General features: G+C 38.4%; 1 protein-coding gene across 1 annotated transcript in view; it reads right to left on the minus strand.

Moving 5' to 3' along the window:
- LOC126249733 (endoribonuclease Dcr-1-like) overlaps positions 1 to 16734 on the minus strand; it is a 284524-nt gene that overhangs the window by 190156 nt on the left and 77634 nt on the right. The window contains exon 7 of the mRNA XM_049951411.1: positions 9062 to 9297. Coding sequence (XP_049807368.1) covers positions 9062 to 9297 — 236 coding nt within the window. The remainder of the gene's footprint in view (positions 1 to 9061; positions 9298 to 16734) is intronic.

The raw sequence follows: 16734 nt of genomic DNA on the forward strand, positions 1-16734 counted from the left end.
CAAGGGACCCCTTACTTGTGAGAGAAGCCGAAGAAGACTTACACTTTTCCGGCTTAGAAGTGGGGACGGATGTCCCCGATGGTTGGGTGGGTGGGTGGGGGGGGGGGGGGGGTTGTTGCTCCTGAAGTAGGTGGTGCAGAAGCAACAGGGAGGTAAATAGCCCCCACCATCAAGGGGCAGGTGTAGTCTTTCGGCTCTGAGAGGTGACCTGGGTTGGCGGAGCAGATGGTGCCAGAACTGTCGTAGCGGCAGCGTAAGACGATGTCATACGCACAGGATGCTGGCGTTCAAATTTTCTCTTAGGCTCAGTGTCGGTCGGTCGGTCCTGGGTCTTGTACTCCAGGATTTTCCTCTCTTTCTGGAGAATCCTGCAGTCAGGCGAGCAATGCGAATGGTTGACACAGATGGGAAGCAGGGCACATGGAGTATTGGGATGTGATGGGCGTCCGCAATCTCAGCATGTGATATTGGATGCACAGAGGGAAGACAAATGGCCAAACTTCCAGCACTTAAAGCACTGCATCGGGGAAGGGGTATAGGGCTTTACATCACACCAGCAGACCATCACCTTGATCTTCTCGGACAATGTATCATCCTCAAAGGCCAAGATGAAGGCACCGGTGGCAACCTGATTATCTTTCGGACCCCGGTGGACATGCAGGATGAAATGCACACCTCGCCGCTCTAAATTGGCGCGCAGCTCATCGTCGGATTGCAAAAGAAGGTCTCTGTGGAATATGATAGACTGGACCATATTAAAGCTCTTATGGGGCATGATGGTTACAGAAACATCCCCCAGCTTGTCACAAGCGAGTAACTCCCGTGACTGGGCAGAGGATGCTGTTTTGATGAAGACAGACCCAGATCTCATTTTGGACAAGCCCTCCACCTCCCCGAACTTGTCCTCTAAATGCTCAACAACAAACTGAGGCTTCATCGTCATGGGAGTCTCTAGAGGAAAGGAGGTGTTCTTTTCGTGAATCGCTACTGAGGAAATTTAGAGAACCAGCATTTGAGGCTGACTGCAGTACAATTTTACTGCCACCAACTTATATTTCGCGGAAAGACCACAAAGATAAGATAAGAGAGATGAGGGCTCATACAGAGGCATATAGGCAGTCATTTTTCCCTCGTTCTGTTTGGGAGTGGAACAGGGAGAGAAGATGCTAGTTGTGGTACGAGGTACCCTCCGCCACACACCATATGATGGATTGTGGAATATGTACGTAGATGTAGAGATGTAGATGAAAGATTCCCCATCAGCGCTCGAACATACAAGGTACCAGCGCGAATAAGATCTGCTGCCATCCTTAGCCTGACGTTCCTCCCATGGTGTGGCCGAGGGGGGGAACGATTTGTGGTCGTACTTCTGTGCGTTGAATTGAGCTCATGACCACTTAGAGACTGCCGGCAAGAGATGATGGCCTATGCTTCATCGCGTGTCATCCGCCCTGATGCCACCCACTCTGTCCAGGGGCCCTCTCCACAGACGCCACCCAGCCGCAGCAAAGGCCACATGGCATGATGGCCATTGCTGGGAGTCCTGATGCCCCAGGGGGATGGGCATCTACCCCTTGGCATACATTGGGAGTTAACAGCGCAGGCATCAGCAGAGCGATCCCTGCGTGGTCAGGGGGCTACAACCAAGAGGATACATGGCGGCCCCACCACAACTGACTGGCTACCATGCTGGATATCAGGTGCAAAGAAGTCCATGGTCATCGTCGACGCAGAAATCGTCACTGCATAGTGCATGGTGGAAAACGCACCCAGGAAGGTATCCTCATCCAAGAGATGGAGAATGGGTAGGACTGCAATGGGACGACGAGAAAGTGGACTGAAGATTTCAATGCACAATGGACACGATGCACATTGTAAGGCACCCTTCCCCAATCGGCACTCTCTACGGGAAAATTTTGAAGAATGGAGGTCAAACCCTACAGGGGACCATCACATAAAGGCCAAAATGTGTGAAACTCCTTTTAGTCACCTCGTACAATAGGCAGGAATACCTCGGGCCTATTCTAACACCTGGACCCACAGGGGGTAGGTGTGTGTGTGTGTGTGTGTGTGTGTGTGTGTGTGTGTGTGTGTGAGAGAGAGATTCAGTATGTATCAGAGGCAGGAATACCTCGGGCCTATTCTAACCCCGGGACCCACAGGGGGGAGGTGTGTGTGTGTGTGTGTGTGTGTGTGTGTGTGTGTGTGTGTGTGTGTGTGATTCAGTATGTATCAGAGTCTGGCTGAGGTAATACAAATAAAACAAAAAATAAGAAAAAACAATGCATAATGTACATGTCAAGCTTGTGTTACAGCACTCCTCTTGTGAAGCTGAGTATTCACTGTGATGCATTTTTGAGACTCGTTGCCGCAATTCTTCATCATGAATTGTTTGTGGCCGACTTCTTTGCCACGTCACACAAGGAATTTTGTCCACATCTAGGTTCGATTCAAGGAAAGCAGAATGCCGAAAGTTGAGTCATCTCTGTGCTTCTGCAAAACTTTCATTATATAAACAAAATAAAGGTGCAGCCAATGCTGCATTTTACTTTATGCATAAATAAATACCACAGGTTTTTTCGTTGTGCAGGTGTTCTGAAACATCTACATTCAACTGAATGTCACTCAAGTGACTTGCATGTCCCTTATCGGTTATCCAACAGGAAAAGGGGAGATACAGTGTAACATGGAATCCAGGCCACATTTCATTTCTGGCGAATCTCCACATGAATGAGAGGTGAATGCTAGATTATGAGACAGAGTGAAAAAAGTGACTTAGCCAAGATTCAATCCTACAATCTTTCAGCTGGTAGTCAAATGCTCAGCACTAGACCATCACACCAAATTAGGATTTAGTCAAGCTTTCCACTGTCTCAAGGCACTGCTGCTCTCTCGAGTTATGGCGGCTGTTTTCTATGTGGAAATTGTATCATTTTCACAACTTAACTTTAATACATCATAATTCAGTGAGTTTGTTTGAAATTTTATAAATTATAAACAAACTCCTTGCTCATGAACCAGTGTATCTATTACCCAAAACCCGATCAAAATCCCTATAGCTGTTCCTATACACTTTTATTACAGTGTGTTCACTCTGTTCTGTCAGTTTATAGTACAGCAGGTAACAAATGCAGAACTGTTCGCTTACAGGTACTGTTCAAATTGTCTACCACCACGATCACAGCAGTGTGTACAGTGACACACCATAGGCTGAATTACATCCTCGAGAATTCCATGAGTTTGGCATAATACTTCTTTGGCTGCAATGAACCTAGCAATCAGGTGTGTGCAAGAACCAACTGGAGTCTTGTGAACTAAGTCCTTCACATGCCTTCTGAAGAAGTAGGCGTCATTCCACATCAAATCAAACAGGTCATGTCGCCCATCGTGACAGATTTTCATGAAATTTTGCACATTTGCTTATAGTTATAACGTAAGAACTTGTACAAAATCTCTTTGCTCTCAGACTAAAACTCTTTTTTTTTTTTTTTTTTTTTTTTTTTTTTTAATATCGAATTTTAAATGTAGTGATATTCAACTAACTGCGTTCTGCACAAATTTCAATGCAAAATGGTACCTACCTACATAAATGCCCATAACTCAGGTGTTTATGAAGCTTTTGATTTGAATTTTTTTTAAAGTTAAGAGCCACACACACTTAACAGACATGTAATTATTTAAGCTGTAAAGTGTGTGTCACTTTCCAATTTTCGGAAAAAGTACAGACACATTGAAAAATGCTTCTATCGCATTTCTCCAACCTGGTGGCAACTTATAACTGGTCTTAAATAATTCCCAAGACAGTACACATTGTAATAAAAAAAAATATATTAATGGGTTTTCTATGAATGGACACACACACACACACACACACACACACACACACAAATCTGAAATCACAGTACTTTGTGTTGTGATGAAAAAAAAAAATGATAATTCTAAATAAGACCATCCATCCCTGACATCCACTGCTTCAGATTTTCATGAAACTTTTTCTACTTGTTACTTTCTGCATGACAATAGTCTATGCAAAATTTCTCCACATACTTTATGTTGTTTGAGGGGAAAAAATGGAATTTTTTTACAAATGTAAATGCTGCAGCTGAAGTTTGTCATTTGGATTGCGTTACTTCAGACAATAACAACAGGAAGTATCTTATTTTCAACACATCACTATCATGTTTCCCCAGATGTCACAGAAGGAATGGATCTTTATTGGGAAAATAATTAATAGCTATTCTTGACTTATGGGAATATAGAAAATCAACTTGAGATGTTGTGGTTCAAACAGTGATTTTTAAATATGTAAAACACTTTCCGACAGCTGATACAAGATTAATTTTTATTGAAACATGTTTTAAGAAAAAATAATAAGAAGCACCTCGCTGAGTTTTGATAGGTATTGGATATTCATTTAACATATAACACATCACTACTCAGAAGATCATTCAAATCACATTATGCAAACTGACAACCTATAGTAAGGCTGCCTCATGAAAGTACAGTGCAAAAAGTTATAAAGTTTAATTGAAACATTTTCATTACATGGATTAACTTTATTTAGGGTGTCAAATTAGCATCTTTAAACAACAATTATTCTAGCGACACTAATGTTAATTTAAAATGTAAATGTTCAGCAGTGAAGATCCCTGAAACTATCAATGAAACTTTTTAAGAGCATGTCTGTTTTTAATCCACTGTGACATATTACTTTCTGTTAACGTCATATCTTTTTCATTAAAGTAATACATTCTGCCTAATGATGTTGATTTAGGTACACCAACAGCCCATAAAATGTTTTCTCAAAGGCACAAAACAAGAGTCTTCCTTCTCAGTCCAAAAGAATGACACTGCTGGTCCAGGTGGGTAGAGAAAAAGTATTTCAATGTCTCTTTCTTCATCACAGACATTTCTGGTGAAGCCAAAGAAGCGCGTGTCATCATATACAGCTGTTACAAAAGGATTTTGTTGAGGACGAGTGCATGTCCATTGTGAGGCATTTTCATTGAAGGAAAAAAATCAGGAAGGCTATTCAGAAGACATTACTCTTCTAATTTCTAAAGGATCACGAGAAAGTGGTTTTAATGGTGAAAATTCCTGGTACCACATATTGTGCGGGTTGTTGAAAATCTCTTCTCAAGGTTCTTGCATAGGAAATCTATATTGACTTTCTCTAAGAAGTGAAACAAAATTGTCAATATTAGCTTTGCAGAAATCATAAAACACCAGATGCATTTGTTATTTGTGCATCATCCACTAGTTGAAGACTAGCTTTTCTCAATTTATGTTTTATAGTTCCTCCCAAACCATCACACACAGATTTGCCGTGGCTAATAGCTAAAAAGGAATACTCAGCATCAACAGAAAAATCGTTTCTGTGTTCACACAAATTTTTAAAGCATTTTCTATTCTTATATTGAGCAACACATCCATTAGTGAAACAATGTACTTTCTTCACTAGTGGATAATGCTCTGCCAGCCAATTAACCATTTCTTACTGGACAGCATTTACAAATCCTACATCATGTTCCGTATCATCAATTATAAAGCAATGGTTCACTATAACCAATTTACTTTCTTCATTTACCACATAAACACACATGGGATGGACTGTACAGCTGCTTCTTGTCCAGTGGTAACTCTGAATTTCTCTGAATTACAAAACTGTAGTTTTCAGCAAAGTTTATTTACAGAATTACTTTTTCTGTGGTTAGATTTTCTTTCAGATTTTTCAATGCTTTTGACTGACACTTAGATATAAATGAGTGTGGTTTAAGTGCCTATAATTTTGTCACCAAGAAGTCTATGTATTCACCAATGGTTGCATACTGCTTTATCAGTTCTGCCCATGGATCTGCGTTTATCCACCGGATGAATTCAATTTCATCATCAGCATATTTATAAGCTAATTTCTGTTTTAATAATTCTGACAGTTTGTCATCACTGGGGCAATTACCACAGCGAGTAAGTATGCAGTCGTAGTTTTCAGAGTCACATACAAGAAATTTTATAAGTTCTTTGTATGTTTCTTCACTGTGTTCTGCATCCAAAAGCAGTTTCACATTTTGGTGGATACCATCCATGCACACACACACACACTGAATGAGTGATGGCAGCACCAGCTAGAATACACCACTTCGGTCTTAGTGAACAAAATTTAGAAAGACCAATGTTAATGTTTGGATTCTCCCATTTACAACTAGAGTACATTTCTCTTAAAGTTGCAAAGGATGTGTCTTTTTTGCATATACACATTCTTCTGAATGCTAACTTTGTCTTTTGCTCCTGCTAACATTTGAGTATATTCTCTACGGTCAGAATCTTCAATACTGCAATCTAATGTCCGGCACTCTTCTCTTTCCAAAACATGATTCACTTTTTATAGCTTCTTTTTTCCATATGAAGCCTTGCTGTTATTTGGAATGGAGTGCAGTTCTCAGGGAGAGCACCTAAAATCATGTTTTAAGTTTTATTTGCATCCTCAATACTTTGACTTTTTAGTACTGATTTGTGAAATGTCACCTCCACCCATCACTTTCGTTTCTCTCACTGATGTCAGTTTTCTGTTCACAAATCTTACGACATGTTGTGCACAGTTTTTGGCCTGGTTTTACATAGATTCTTTTAGCACTTAATATAAAAGACAAGCAAACTGACCTCAGATATTTTTTAACTGTTTGTCTGTGTTTTTTGAAAGGATCACAGTTGTAGTATGAGACCAGAAAGATATTGCAGAAATTCCTATGTCAGAAGTATAAGCAAATATGCAAAGTTTTGTGAAAATCTAAAATACAGAATTACAAATCCTTGAATTATTGCCTGTTTTGACATGTAATGACCCGTAGTTCATTGGTGTAGTGTTTTGTGACTGAGCTGGATATGGAACAGGATCACTGCAATCAATCTATTGTCGTCCAAACTGTATTTCAGCGTGGTTCGTAACATCAGTTGCCAAGTGCAGTGGAGCACCATTATGTTGAAACTACATAAGCTGATGGATTCTCAGTGGCACATCATATAGGAACTGTGGGAGGAGATTTTGAAGGAACATTTGATACATGTCTCTGTTCAATGTATCAGGAAGTAGGTAAAGACCAATCACAAAATTGTTGACAAAATGAGCCCATACATTCACAGCAAGCATCTGCCAAATAAGGATTGACGCACCAGTGCGTGTGGATTTTTGTCATCACATACATGGCTACTCCCACTTTTGCCCTCTCTTGTAGACATGGCCTAAGCTATAAACAATATGGAGGCAGGAAAATTGGGGTTTTCTGTACAGAGCTGCAGGAACCAATATACAAATGTCCTAAAAATGGGTAGTCTGATGGCTGCAATGATTGCACCTTTTGTGGATGATACGGGTGCAATTGCTGTTCATTTAAGACTCGAAACAGTAGACTGGTTGTGTTCATAGCTTGTGCAATGTGCCAACTACATCACCAATTGTATGTAACACATTTGTTCCATATAAGGTGTTCTGGCATGCCTTACACAGTCAGTATCTCATGTTCTAACACAGAAGGATCCAGTTTTTCATAGACACCTATGTACAATTGCAAAAGTATAATGATGTGGTTGCCACTGGAGTGGGAATAGCTCAGAAAAGTGTCTGTGAAGTCCTTCCAATGCATTCAGTGAATCCACACACAAAGTGCATATTGGCTAACTCTTCATCAATAAACCTAACCATATTACTGCTATCAATGTTTGTTAACGCACAACTAACGCTGTCGGAAAATACAACCCTAGGGAGAATCGAGCAGTACTGAATGCAAACTTGAGGGCAATGAAGTGACGAGGGCACCCTGTCATCAACAGCAAATACCGTGAGCACACGGAAACAAGAGACACAGCGTGTATCGTCAATATTTGGACTGTTGTGCACTATCACAAGTGCAATACGGATTCAAAACTAATTGGGATAAGGAACGAAATGAAATGCAATAACTCTGCAAAGAGCTGCCAGAGACTGTTGGTCCCCTGTATCAAAATACTCAGTAGGTATCCCTGAACAACCTCTGAAAGTCATGGTTCACCCTGTATAAGAATGCAGAGTCTTATGGCACTAACATTCCATAAAATGCTCTCAGGCTAACAGTCACGTCATTGTCATCAGCTCAAGTTTACATGGTGTTTAACTATTATAGACACACACGCAATGTGTGCAGTAGAGGACAATGAAGCAAGCAACTGATCACAATAAACATACTTCCAGCAGCCACTAATTTCCGTGATAACAACAAATACACCAGTGAATGTTACAACACAGTTAATGTTTAACGCTACATTTATTTCGAAACTCTGCAAATTAGGCATATATTACAAAATGATAAACTGCCCCCATTTAATTATATCATACCGGTACACAGTGTTTCAACAACACGTTCATTAGGTTGTGGCTTGTCAAAACCCAGGTCTCCCAGGTCCCCTGACTTGAACTCACTGGCTTTTGTGTGTGTGTGTGTGTGTGTGTGTGTGTGTGTGTGTGTGTGTGTGTGTGTGTGTGTGTGTGAGGGGGGGGGGGAGGGGGGAATTTAAAAGCTTTGCTGTACCCCAGCCCTGTAGACTGCAGACAGTGTTGATAAACTCCAGACACGCATTTTGGATGTCTGTCAGTGTATTTGGTACATGCCTGAGGTTTTTGAATGTATATGGTCATCGACGAGGAGACATGATGAAGCCTGCCATGGTGGCTACCTGGAACACTTGCACTGTGTTTGTCCTCGTGCATATCTGCAGGCTGAAACCTTGTGGCTCTTGTTATAAGGTGTTCATGTACTCAGTCATAATAAGTTGTAATGGAAAGACCATTGGTTTCTGCATCTATGTTTATTAGGTTATTAGCTTTTTCACTGCTTTCTACTCGCCTCTTTCATTTGTACATAGAAAAGTCAAACACAATGACATAACAGCAGCCAATCAGCAGTCAATCAGCAGTCATACCCCTTGACAAGTACTTGGTCTAAGCTCACTGCATACAAACGGAAGCTGAAGAACATATTATTGGATATTCTAAGATAAACATGCATTAAAAGACCTTGTATCAAATACTCACCTAGTGTGTGTAGCACATCTAAGAATTCGTTGAGGATTTTTAGTGGATCAGATTTCGGGTCAGGAATATCCTTCAGCTCCTCAAAAAATTCATCATCATACACTTCTAATGGATCGTATCGATGATCCTGAATAAAGTTTAACACATCAGTGATGATATCCTCTAAAGTGTTATCCAATTCACCTGGTTGATGAGGCGCACATTCCAGAACAAATTCTTTTGGTTTTGTGCTATACCTGCAGACAATTAATAAAAACATAAATGAAATAAATTAACCAAGATCAGGTAAACTGTTTGAGGTCTTCAACACACCAACTTACCAGCTCACTAGTATAAACTTCTCAGACTTTTTAAAAAGAAATAAAATCTTTAAAACAAGAACATTTATACATAAAATGTTCTAAAAAGAAATAAAATGTCAGTCAAAGAAAGAAAATGAAAGCTGCTACTTACCAAACAGAATTACATGCAATCACAATCATAAGATACTCAAATATTATGTTTTCAGACCAGAAGTTTCTTAATCTACCAAAAGAAAGGAATTGGCAGAAGAAATTATTATTATTATTATTATTATTATTATTATTATTATTATTCTTTCTTTCTTTTCTCAGACGTTATGTCTGGTCAAAAATGGAAAGTGACGCGGACCTTGATCAAGTGTGACTTCCTTTTAACTGTACGGTATATGTTATATTGCATTTAGGAACTTTCGGGTAATTGAACATGTATCAATAATTACGGATTTCTGTAGTTGTATATATAAGTTTGGAAGTAGCTGTATTGCATTGATGTACTGGTGGATATTGTGTGGTATGACTCCTGTAGTTGATAGTATAATTGGTATAATGTCAACTTTATCCTGATGCCACATGTCCTTGACTTCCTCAGCCAGTTGGATGTATTTTTCAATTTTTTCTTCTGTTTTCTTTTGTATAGTTGTTGTATTGGGTATGGATATTTCGATTAGTTGTGTTAAATTCTTCTTTTTATTGGTGAGTATGATGTCAGGTTTGTTATGTGGTGTTGTTTTATCTATTATAATGGTTCTGTTCCAGTATAATTTGTATTCATCATTCTCCAGTACATTTTGTGGTGCATACTTGTATGTGGGAACGTGTTGTTTTATAAGTTTATGTTGTAAGGCAAGCTGTTGATGTATTATTTTTGCTACATTGTCATGTCCTCTTGGGTATTCTGTATTTGCTAGTATTGTACATCCGCTTGTGATGTGATCTACTGTTTTATTTGTTGTTTGCAAAGTCTGCATTTATCTGTTGTGGTATTGGGATCTTTATTAATAATATCTGGTGTTTATTGTTTGATCCTGTATTGCAATCATGAATCCTTCCATCTCACTGTATATATTGCCTTTTCTTAGCCATGTGTTGGATGCGTCTTGATCGATGTGTGGCTGTGTTAGATGATACGGGTGCTTGCCATGTAGTGTTTTCTTTTTCCAATTTACTTTCTTCGTATCTGTTGATGTTATGTGATCTAAATGGCTGTAGAAGTGGTTATGAAATTGCAGTGGTGTAGCTGATGTATTTATATGAGTGATTGCTTTGTGTATTTTGCTAGTTTCTGCTCGTTCTAGAAAGAATTTTCTTAAATTGTCTAACTGTCCATAATGTCGGTTTTTTATGTCGATAAATCCCCTTCCTCCTTCCTTTCTGCTTAATGTGAATCTTTCAGTTGCTGAATGTATGTGGTGTATTCTATATTTGTGGCATTGTGATCGTGTAAGTGTATTGAGTGCTTCTAGGTCTGTGTTACTCCATTTCACTACTCCAAATGAGTAGGTCAATATTGGTATAGCATAAGTATTTTTAGCTTTTGTCTTGTTTCTTGCTGTCAATTCCGTTTTCAGTATTTTTGTTAGTCTTTGTCTATATTTTTCTTTTAGTTCTTCTATAATATTTGTATTATCTATTCCTATTTTTTGTCTGTATCCTAGATATTTATAGGCATCTGTTTTTTCCATCGCTTCTATGCAGTCGCTGTGGTTATCCAATATGTAATCTTCCTGTTTAGTGTGTTTTCCCTTGACTATGCTATTTTTCTTACATTTGTCTGTTCCAAAAGCCATATTTATATCATTGCTGAATACTTCTGTTATCTTTAGTAATTGGTTGAGTTGTTGATTTGTTGCTGCCAGTAGTTTTAGATCATCCATGTATAGCAAATGTGTGATTTTGTGTGGGTATGTTCCAGTAATATTGTATCCACAATTTGTATTATTTAGCATGTTGGATAGTGGGTTCAGAGCAAGGCAGAACCAGAAAGGACTTAATGAGTCTCCTTGGTATATTCCACGCTTAATCTGTATTGGCTGTGATGTGATATTATTTGAATTTGTTTGGATATTAAGTGTGGTTTTCCAATTTTTCATTACTATTTTTAGGAACTGTATCAATTTAGGATCTACTTTGCATATTTCCAATATTTGTAGTAAACATGAGTGGGGTACACTATCAAAAGCTTTTTGGTAATCAATGTATGCGTAGTGTAGTGACCTTTGTTTAGTTTTAGCTTGATATGTCACCTCTGCATCTATTATCGGTTGCTCTTTACATCCTCGTGCTCCTTTGCAACAGCCTGTTTGTTTTTCATTTATAATTTTGTTCTGTGTTGTATGTGTCATTAATTTCTGTGTAATGACTGAAGTTAATATTTTGTATATTGTTGGTAGGCATGTTATGGGGCGATATTTAGCTGGGTTTGCTGTGTCTGCTTGATGTTTAGGTTTCAGATAAGTTATTCCATGTGTAAGTGTATCAGGGAATGTGTATGGGTCTGCGATGTAACTGTTAAATAATTTAGTTAGATGTGAATGTGTTCAGGTGAACTTCTTTACCCAGAAATTTGCTATTTTATCTTTTCCAGGGGCTTTCCAATTGTGAGTAGAATTAATTGCTTGGGTGACTTCATGTTGCAAAATTATCACTTCAGGCATTTGTGGTATCATCTTGTATGTATCTGTTTCTGCTTGTATCCACCGTGCATGCCTGTTATGTTGTACCGGGTTTGACCATATGTTGCTCCAGAAGTGTTCCATGTCTTATGTTTGGTGGATTGTCTATTTTAATGTGTGTGTTATCTATTGTCTGGTAAAATCTTTTGGTTTGTGTTGAATGTTTGGTTTTTTTTCCTTCTATTTTCACTTTTTTTGTATCTTCTAAGTCGTTTGGCCAATGCTTGTAATTTCTGCTTCTTTTCATCTAATTGCTCTATCATTTCTTGTTGTGAGATTTTACCTAATCTTTTTCGTTTTTTTTCTGACATTTCATTTCTTATAAATTGTGTTAGCTGTCCGATGTCTTTTCTCAGTTTTTCTATTCTGATCTGTAGCCTGTGTTGCCATGCTAGTTTTGTGGGTTTCTTCTGTGTGTTGGTTGGTTCTTGTCTCTGCCTAGTGTGTATATTTATTGTAGTGAGTGCTCCTATATAAATCAGTAGTTGTAACTCTTCCATAGTTGTGTTTTCATTTATTTTGTTGCGTATGATTGTGTTGATAGTTTTTATTGTTGTTTCGACTTGCGGGTTATTTGGCGGTCTATGCAAGAACGGTCTAATGTCTGTATTTGTGTCTTTGTATTCTATATATGTCAGCTGAAATTTTTCTTCTATATCTAACATGTGTGTTACTTCGAGTTCTATTTGTGCTTGTTCTGGTGGCTGTCTTAAGATTTCGTTTTCCTCTGATTGTTTGATCGATGCGTGTTGTTCTTTGTTTGTTTGCTCTGGGATGTTTAAGTCCATTACCGTATTTTCTTCTTCTTCTGATTGCACATTATTTTGTTCCAGTATTTGTTGTACTTGTTGTTTGATGTTTTCTAATTTTGACTGGGGTATCCTGTTATTTTTGATTATTACACAGATCTGGTCAGCTAGTCGTCGTTCTGTTAAAAATTTTAATTCTGGGTATCTGGTAATAAATGTTGTGTATACTTGTGATCTGTATCCAGTTGTGTTGGTTCCTAGGTTTGTTGCTTGGTAATAACAGAACATGAGGTGTCGATTAACTTCATCTGACCATCTCATCCTCTGTCTGTTTTCCTTCTAGGGTGGTTGCAGGAAGCATATCCTGCAAAACACCTCTATTTGGATTTAAATCATTTTCCAGTTGGCTAGCAGTGTCGTTACCATTGTGGGCGGGCATAGGGTTCAAACGTTGTCCCCGACCATGATGGCGCTTGTCCAAGGCTTCTTTAGTTCTGTCCTGAACCAACTAAACACACTAAAAGGGGGGTTAGCCCTATTAGTGGTTCGTTCTTTTCGTCGCCTTTTACGACTGGCAGAACATACCGGAGGCCTATTCTTTTCCTGGGCCTCCACGGGGTTTATTATTATTATTATTATTATTATTATTATTATTACTATTACTATGTGGAAATCCAGCAATTATGTAGGAGAGTCACTCAGGGCCCGTTCTCGAACGTAAGAAATCATATTATGTTAGGAAAATTAACAATGACATGTGAACAACATATGGAATTTGAAAATCTTGACTGTACTCTTCAGAGAAATTATACTGGTATTCATCTATTGTTGTTTAGGGAAATACAGAAATCCTAAATACTTGCACTACAATTTGTGAGCAAGTTTTCCCAAAAGGGATCCTCGAGTTTAACAATGTAGCACCATGATTAGTGCTCTGAGATGGCCAATCAAATCAAAAAATCAAAACAATACAGCTCATGTGTATGTTATGAAGGAGAAACAGTGGAGAACACACCAGAACGCAAAGGCTAATGATGAGGAAGAGAGCAGTAATGGAGCATAAAATTAACTAGCTCTTTAACAGCAGTGGAACAGAATAATTTATGAAGCTCTGACAAAATGATGATGATGATGATGATGATGTGGGATAGCAAAATCATTGTCATATAAAATAGAAAATTTTAGTGTCCAATAGTCTCCTGAAATTAAAAATGTTTTATGCATTTTGCAACATAGTATGTCAACTCTTAGTTGCACCTGTGCCATCAAACTTTTTCCATCATTTGGCACCATAAGATAAAACACACACACTACCAGCTTCAGTGTGAAAATACAACAAAAACAGAGCTCACATATTGTTGCTGAAACTATTCAATGGACTCAAAAATTATCCACAAGGTCAGGCAGTCAACGGGTTAGAACGAAAAATTAAAGCATTATAAGATATTCAGAGGCCTAGTGCAACTCTTCCTCATATTTATGTTGCAAATGAAGGAGATTCATGAGAAAAGTACATTTGAGCAGCACAAACTACTTCGCACATTACAGAAAATAAATTTCAACATTGAAAGGAGGATCTTGGGAGAACGGCTTCTTAGAGAAAGAATAATACAAATGTTGGCTTGGTTCTTGCTTTCATGCGGTATGACTGGCCCCAATTGAACAGCTCTGTCAGGAGGGCCAATATGGAGCTAGATCAGCTGCTTCGGGCGGCTTCTTTGTCAGCATAGGTTTGGTTCCTGTTGATGGTATTGACAGGTGGGACTTCACAAGACATGGCCTGCATCTCAATAGGAAAGGGAAGGGTAAACTGGCTGGGATGATAGCAAAATCTTTAGGGGGAGGGGGCACTGAAACTCATGGGAGAACTTTTTTAGGCTAAGATCAGTATCCAATCATCCTACATTGATTGAAATTAAGCTTCATGAAAAGTTCAGACAGGCAGGTACTAATGATGTGAAAATATCACAAGATCGACATAACAGTACAGTGAAAAATAATGTTAATATACTGCATCAGAATATCAGGGGATTGAAAAATAAAGTAGATGTGCTTCTTGTTTGTATAGAAGATTTAGAAACTGAGGGTGGAATAGATGTACTATGCCTGTCTGAACATCATACAGTCACAGGTATGGAAATGGTATATGTAGGTGAATATAAGATTTCAGTACAGATAAGTAGAGACACTATGGAGAGAGGGGGGGTTGCCATATATATTAAAATCAGTCATATTGTGAAAAATGTGGAGCAACACACAGAAGGATGTGCATGTGAGCTTGAACGGAATAAAGGCACTTTTATAATTGTAGCCATGTATAGTTCCCCATTGGGAAATTTTCAACTATTTTTTAAGAACTTTGAGTCTTTGTTATGCTACGTATCAGTCAAAGGAATTTGTGGGGATTTCAATCTAGATTTTCTGAAAGGGTCAGACAGAAATCATGACCTTGAAGTATTACTTGGTTCTTTCAATTTGACATCAGTTATTGATTTTCCTACTCGGGTGGTACAGGAAAGCAGCACACTGTTAGATAACATTTTCATAGACCAAGATAAATTCAATCAATTAAAAACTTTTCCTGTTAAGAATGGTCTGTCTGATCACGATGCACAGCTAGTTACAGTATATGATATAGCTCCAAACAGTAATGCAAAACAGTCCTCCAAAATAGTGCATTCCATTAACGATCTAACACTTAAAAATTTTAGGGAAAGCTTGCAACAGTTAGACTGGATGAGGTGTACAGGAAACATGATGCTAATTTAAAATTTAACCTATTTCATGATACCTTTGTGAGTATATTTGAAAACAGTTTCCCTAAGAAAACAGTGAAATACAATTGTAAGAAACCATGTAAAAAGCCATGGCTCACTAAAGGTTGGGTTGGGTTATTTGGCGAAGGAGACCAGACAGCAAGGTCATCGGTCTCATCGGCTTAGGGAAGGATGGGGAAGGAAGTCGGTCATGCCCTTTCAAAGGAACCATCGTGGCATTTGCCTGAAGCGATTTGGGGAAATCACGGAAAACCTAAATCAGGATGGCCGGACGCGGGATTGAACCGTCGTCCTCTCGAATGCGAGTCCAGTGTCAAACCACTGTGCCACCTCGCTCGGTGGCTCACTAAAGGGATAAAAAAATCTTGTAAACAGAAAAGGGAAATGTATCTCATAGCTAGGAGTAGTAATGATCCCAAAACAATGAAACATTATAAAAACTACTGCACTATATTAAGAAAAGTTATTAAAAAGTCCAGAAGTATGTGCATTATGTCTGAGATTAGCACATCTGATAATAAAATTAAAACAATTTGGAATATTGTGAAAAGGGAAACAGAGCAACTGAGAGCACAGGAAGACTATTTCTAACAAACACAATGAAAAGTTTGTTAACAAGAAGTCAGAAGTAGAAAACATTTTTACTAATCATTTTCTAAGTGTTGTAGAGAAAATAGGTTCCAGCTATTCATTAGAAAATGCAAGGCAGTATATGGAATGGGCAGTACCTACGCATTTTGATAAAATTGAAATTCAACCCACCTTTCCTGCTGAAATTAGGAAAATGATAAATTCACTCAAAAGTAAAAGCTCACATGGAATTGATGGCATTTTCAACAGAGAACTAAAAGCTTGTTCCCCACAAATAAGTAGGATTCTCAGCCACATATGTAGTAGCTCACTGAAACAGGGAATTTTTCCAGATAGACTGAAATATGCTATTGTTAAACCACTGCATAAAAAAGGGGATAGATCTGATGCTAACAACTACCTCCCGATCTCACTTCTGACAGCTTTATCCAAAATTCTTGAAAAAGTAATGTATTCAAGAGTAGCATTACATATTTGTATAAATGAAGTACTAACAAAATGTCAATTTGATTTTCAGAAAGGCTTTTCACCAGAAAATGCTATATATGCTCTCACTGATCAAATATTAAATGCAGTGAATAA

The sequence above is a fragment of the Schistocerca nitens genome, chromosome 3 (assembly GCF_023898315.1).
Source record: "Schistocerca nitens isolate TAMUIC-IGC-003100 chromosome 3, iqSchNite1.1, whole genome shotgun sequence".
Classification (NCBI taxonomy): Eukaryota; Metazoa; Arthropoda; class Insecta; order Orthoptera; family Acrididae; genus Schistocerca; species Schistocerca nitens.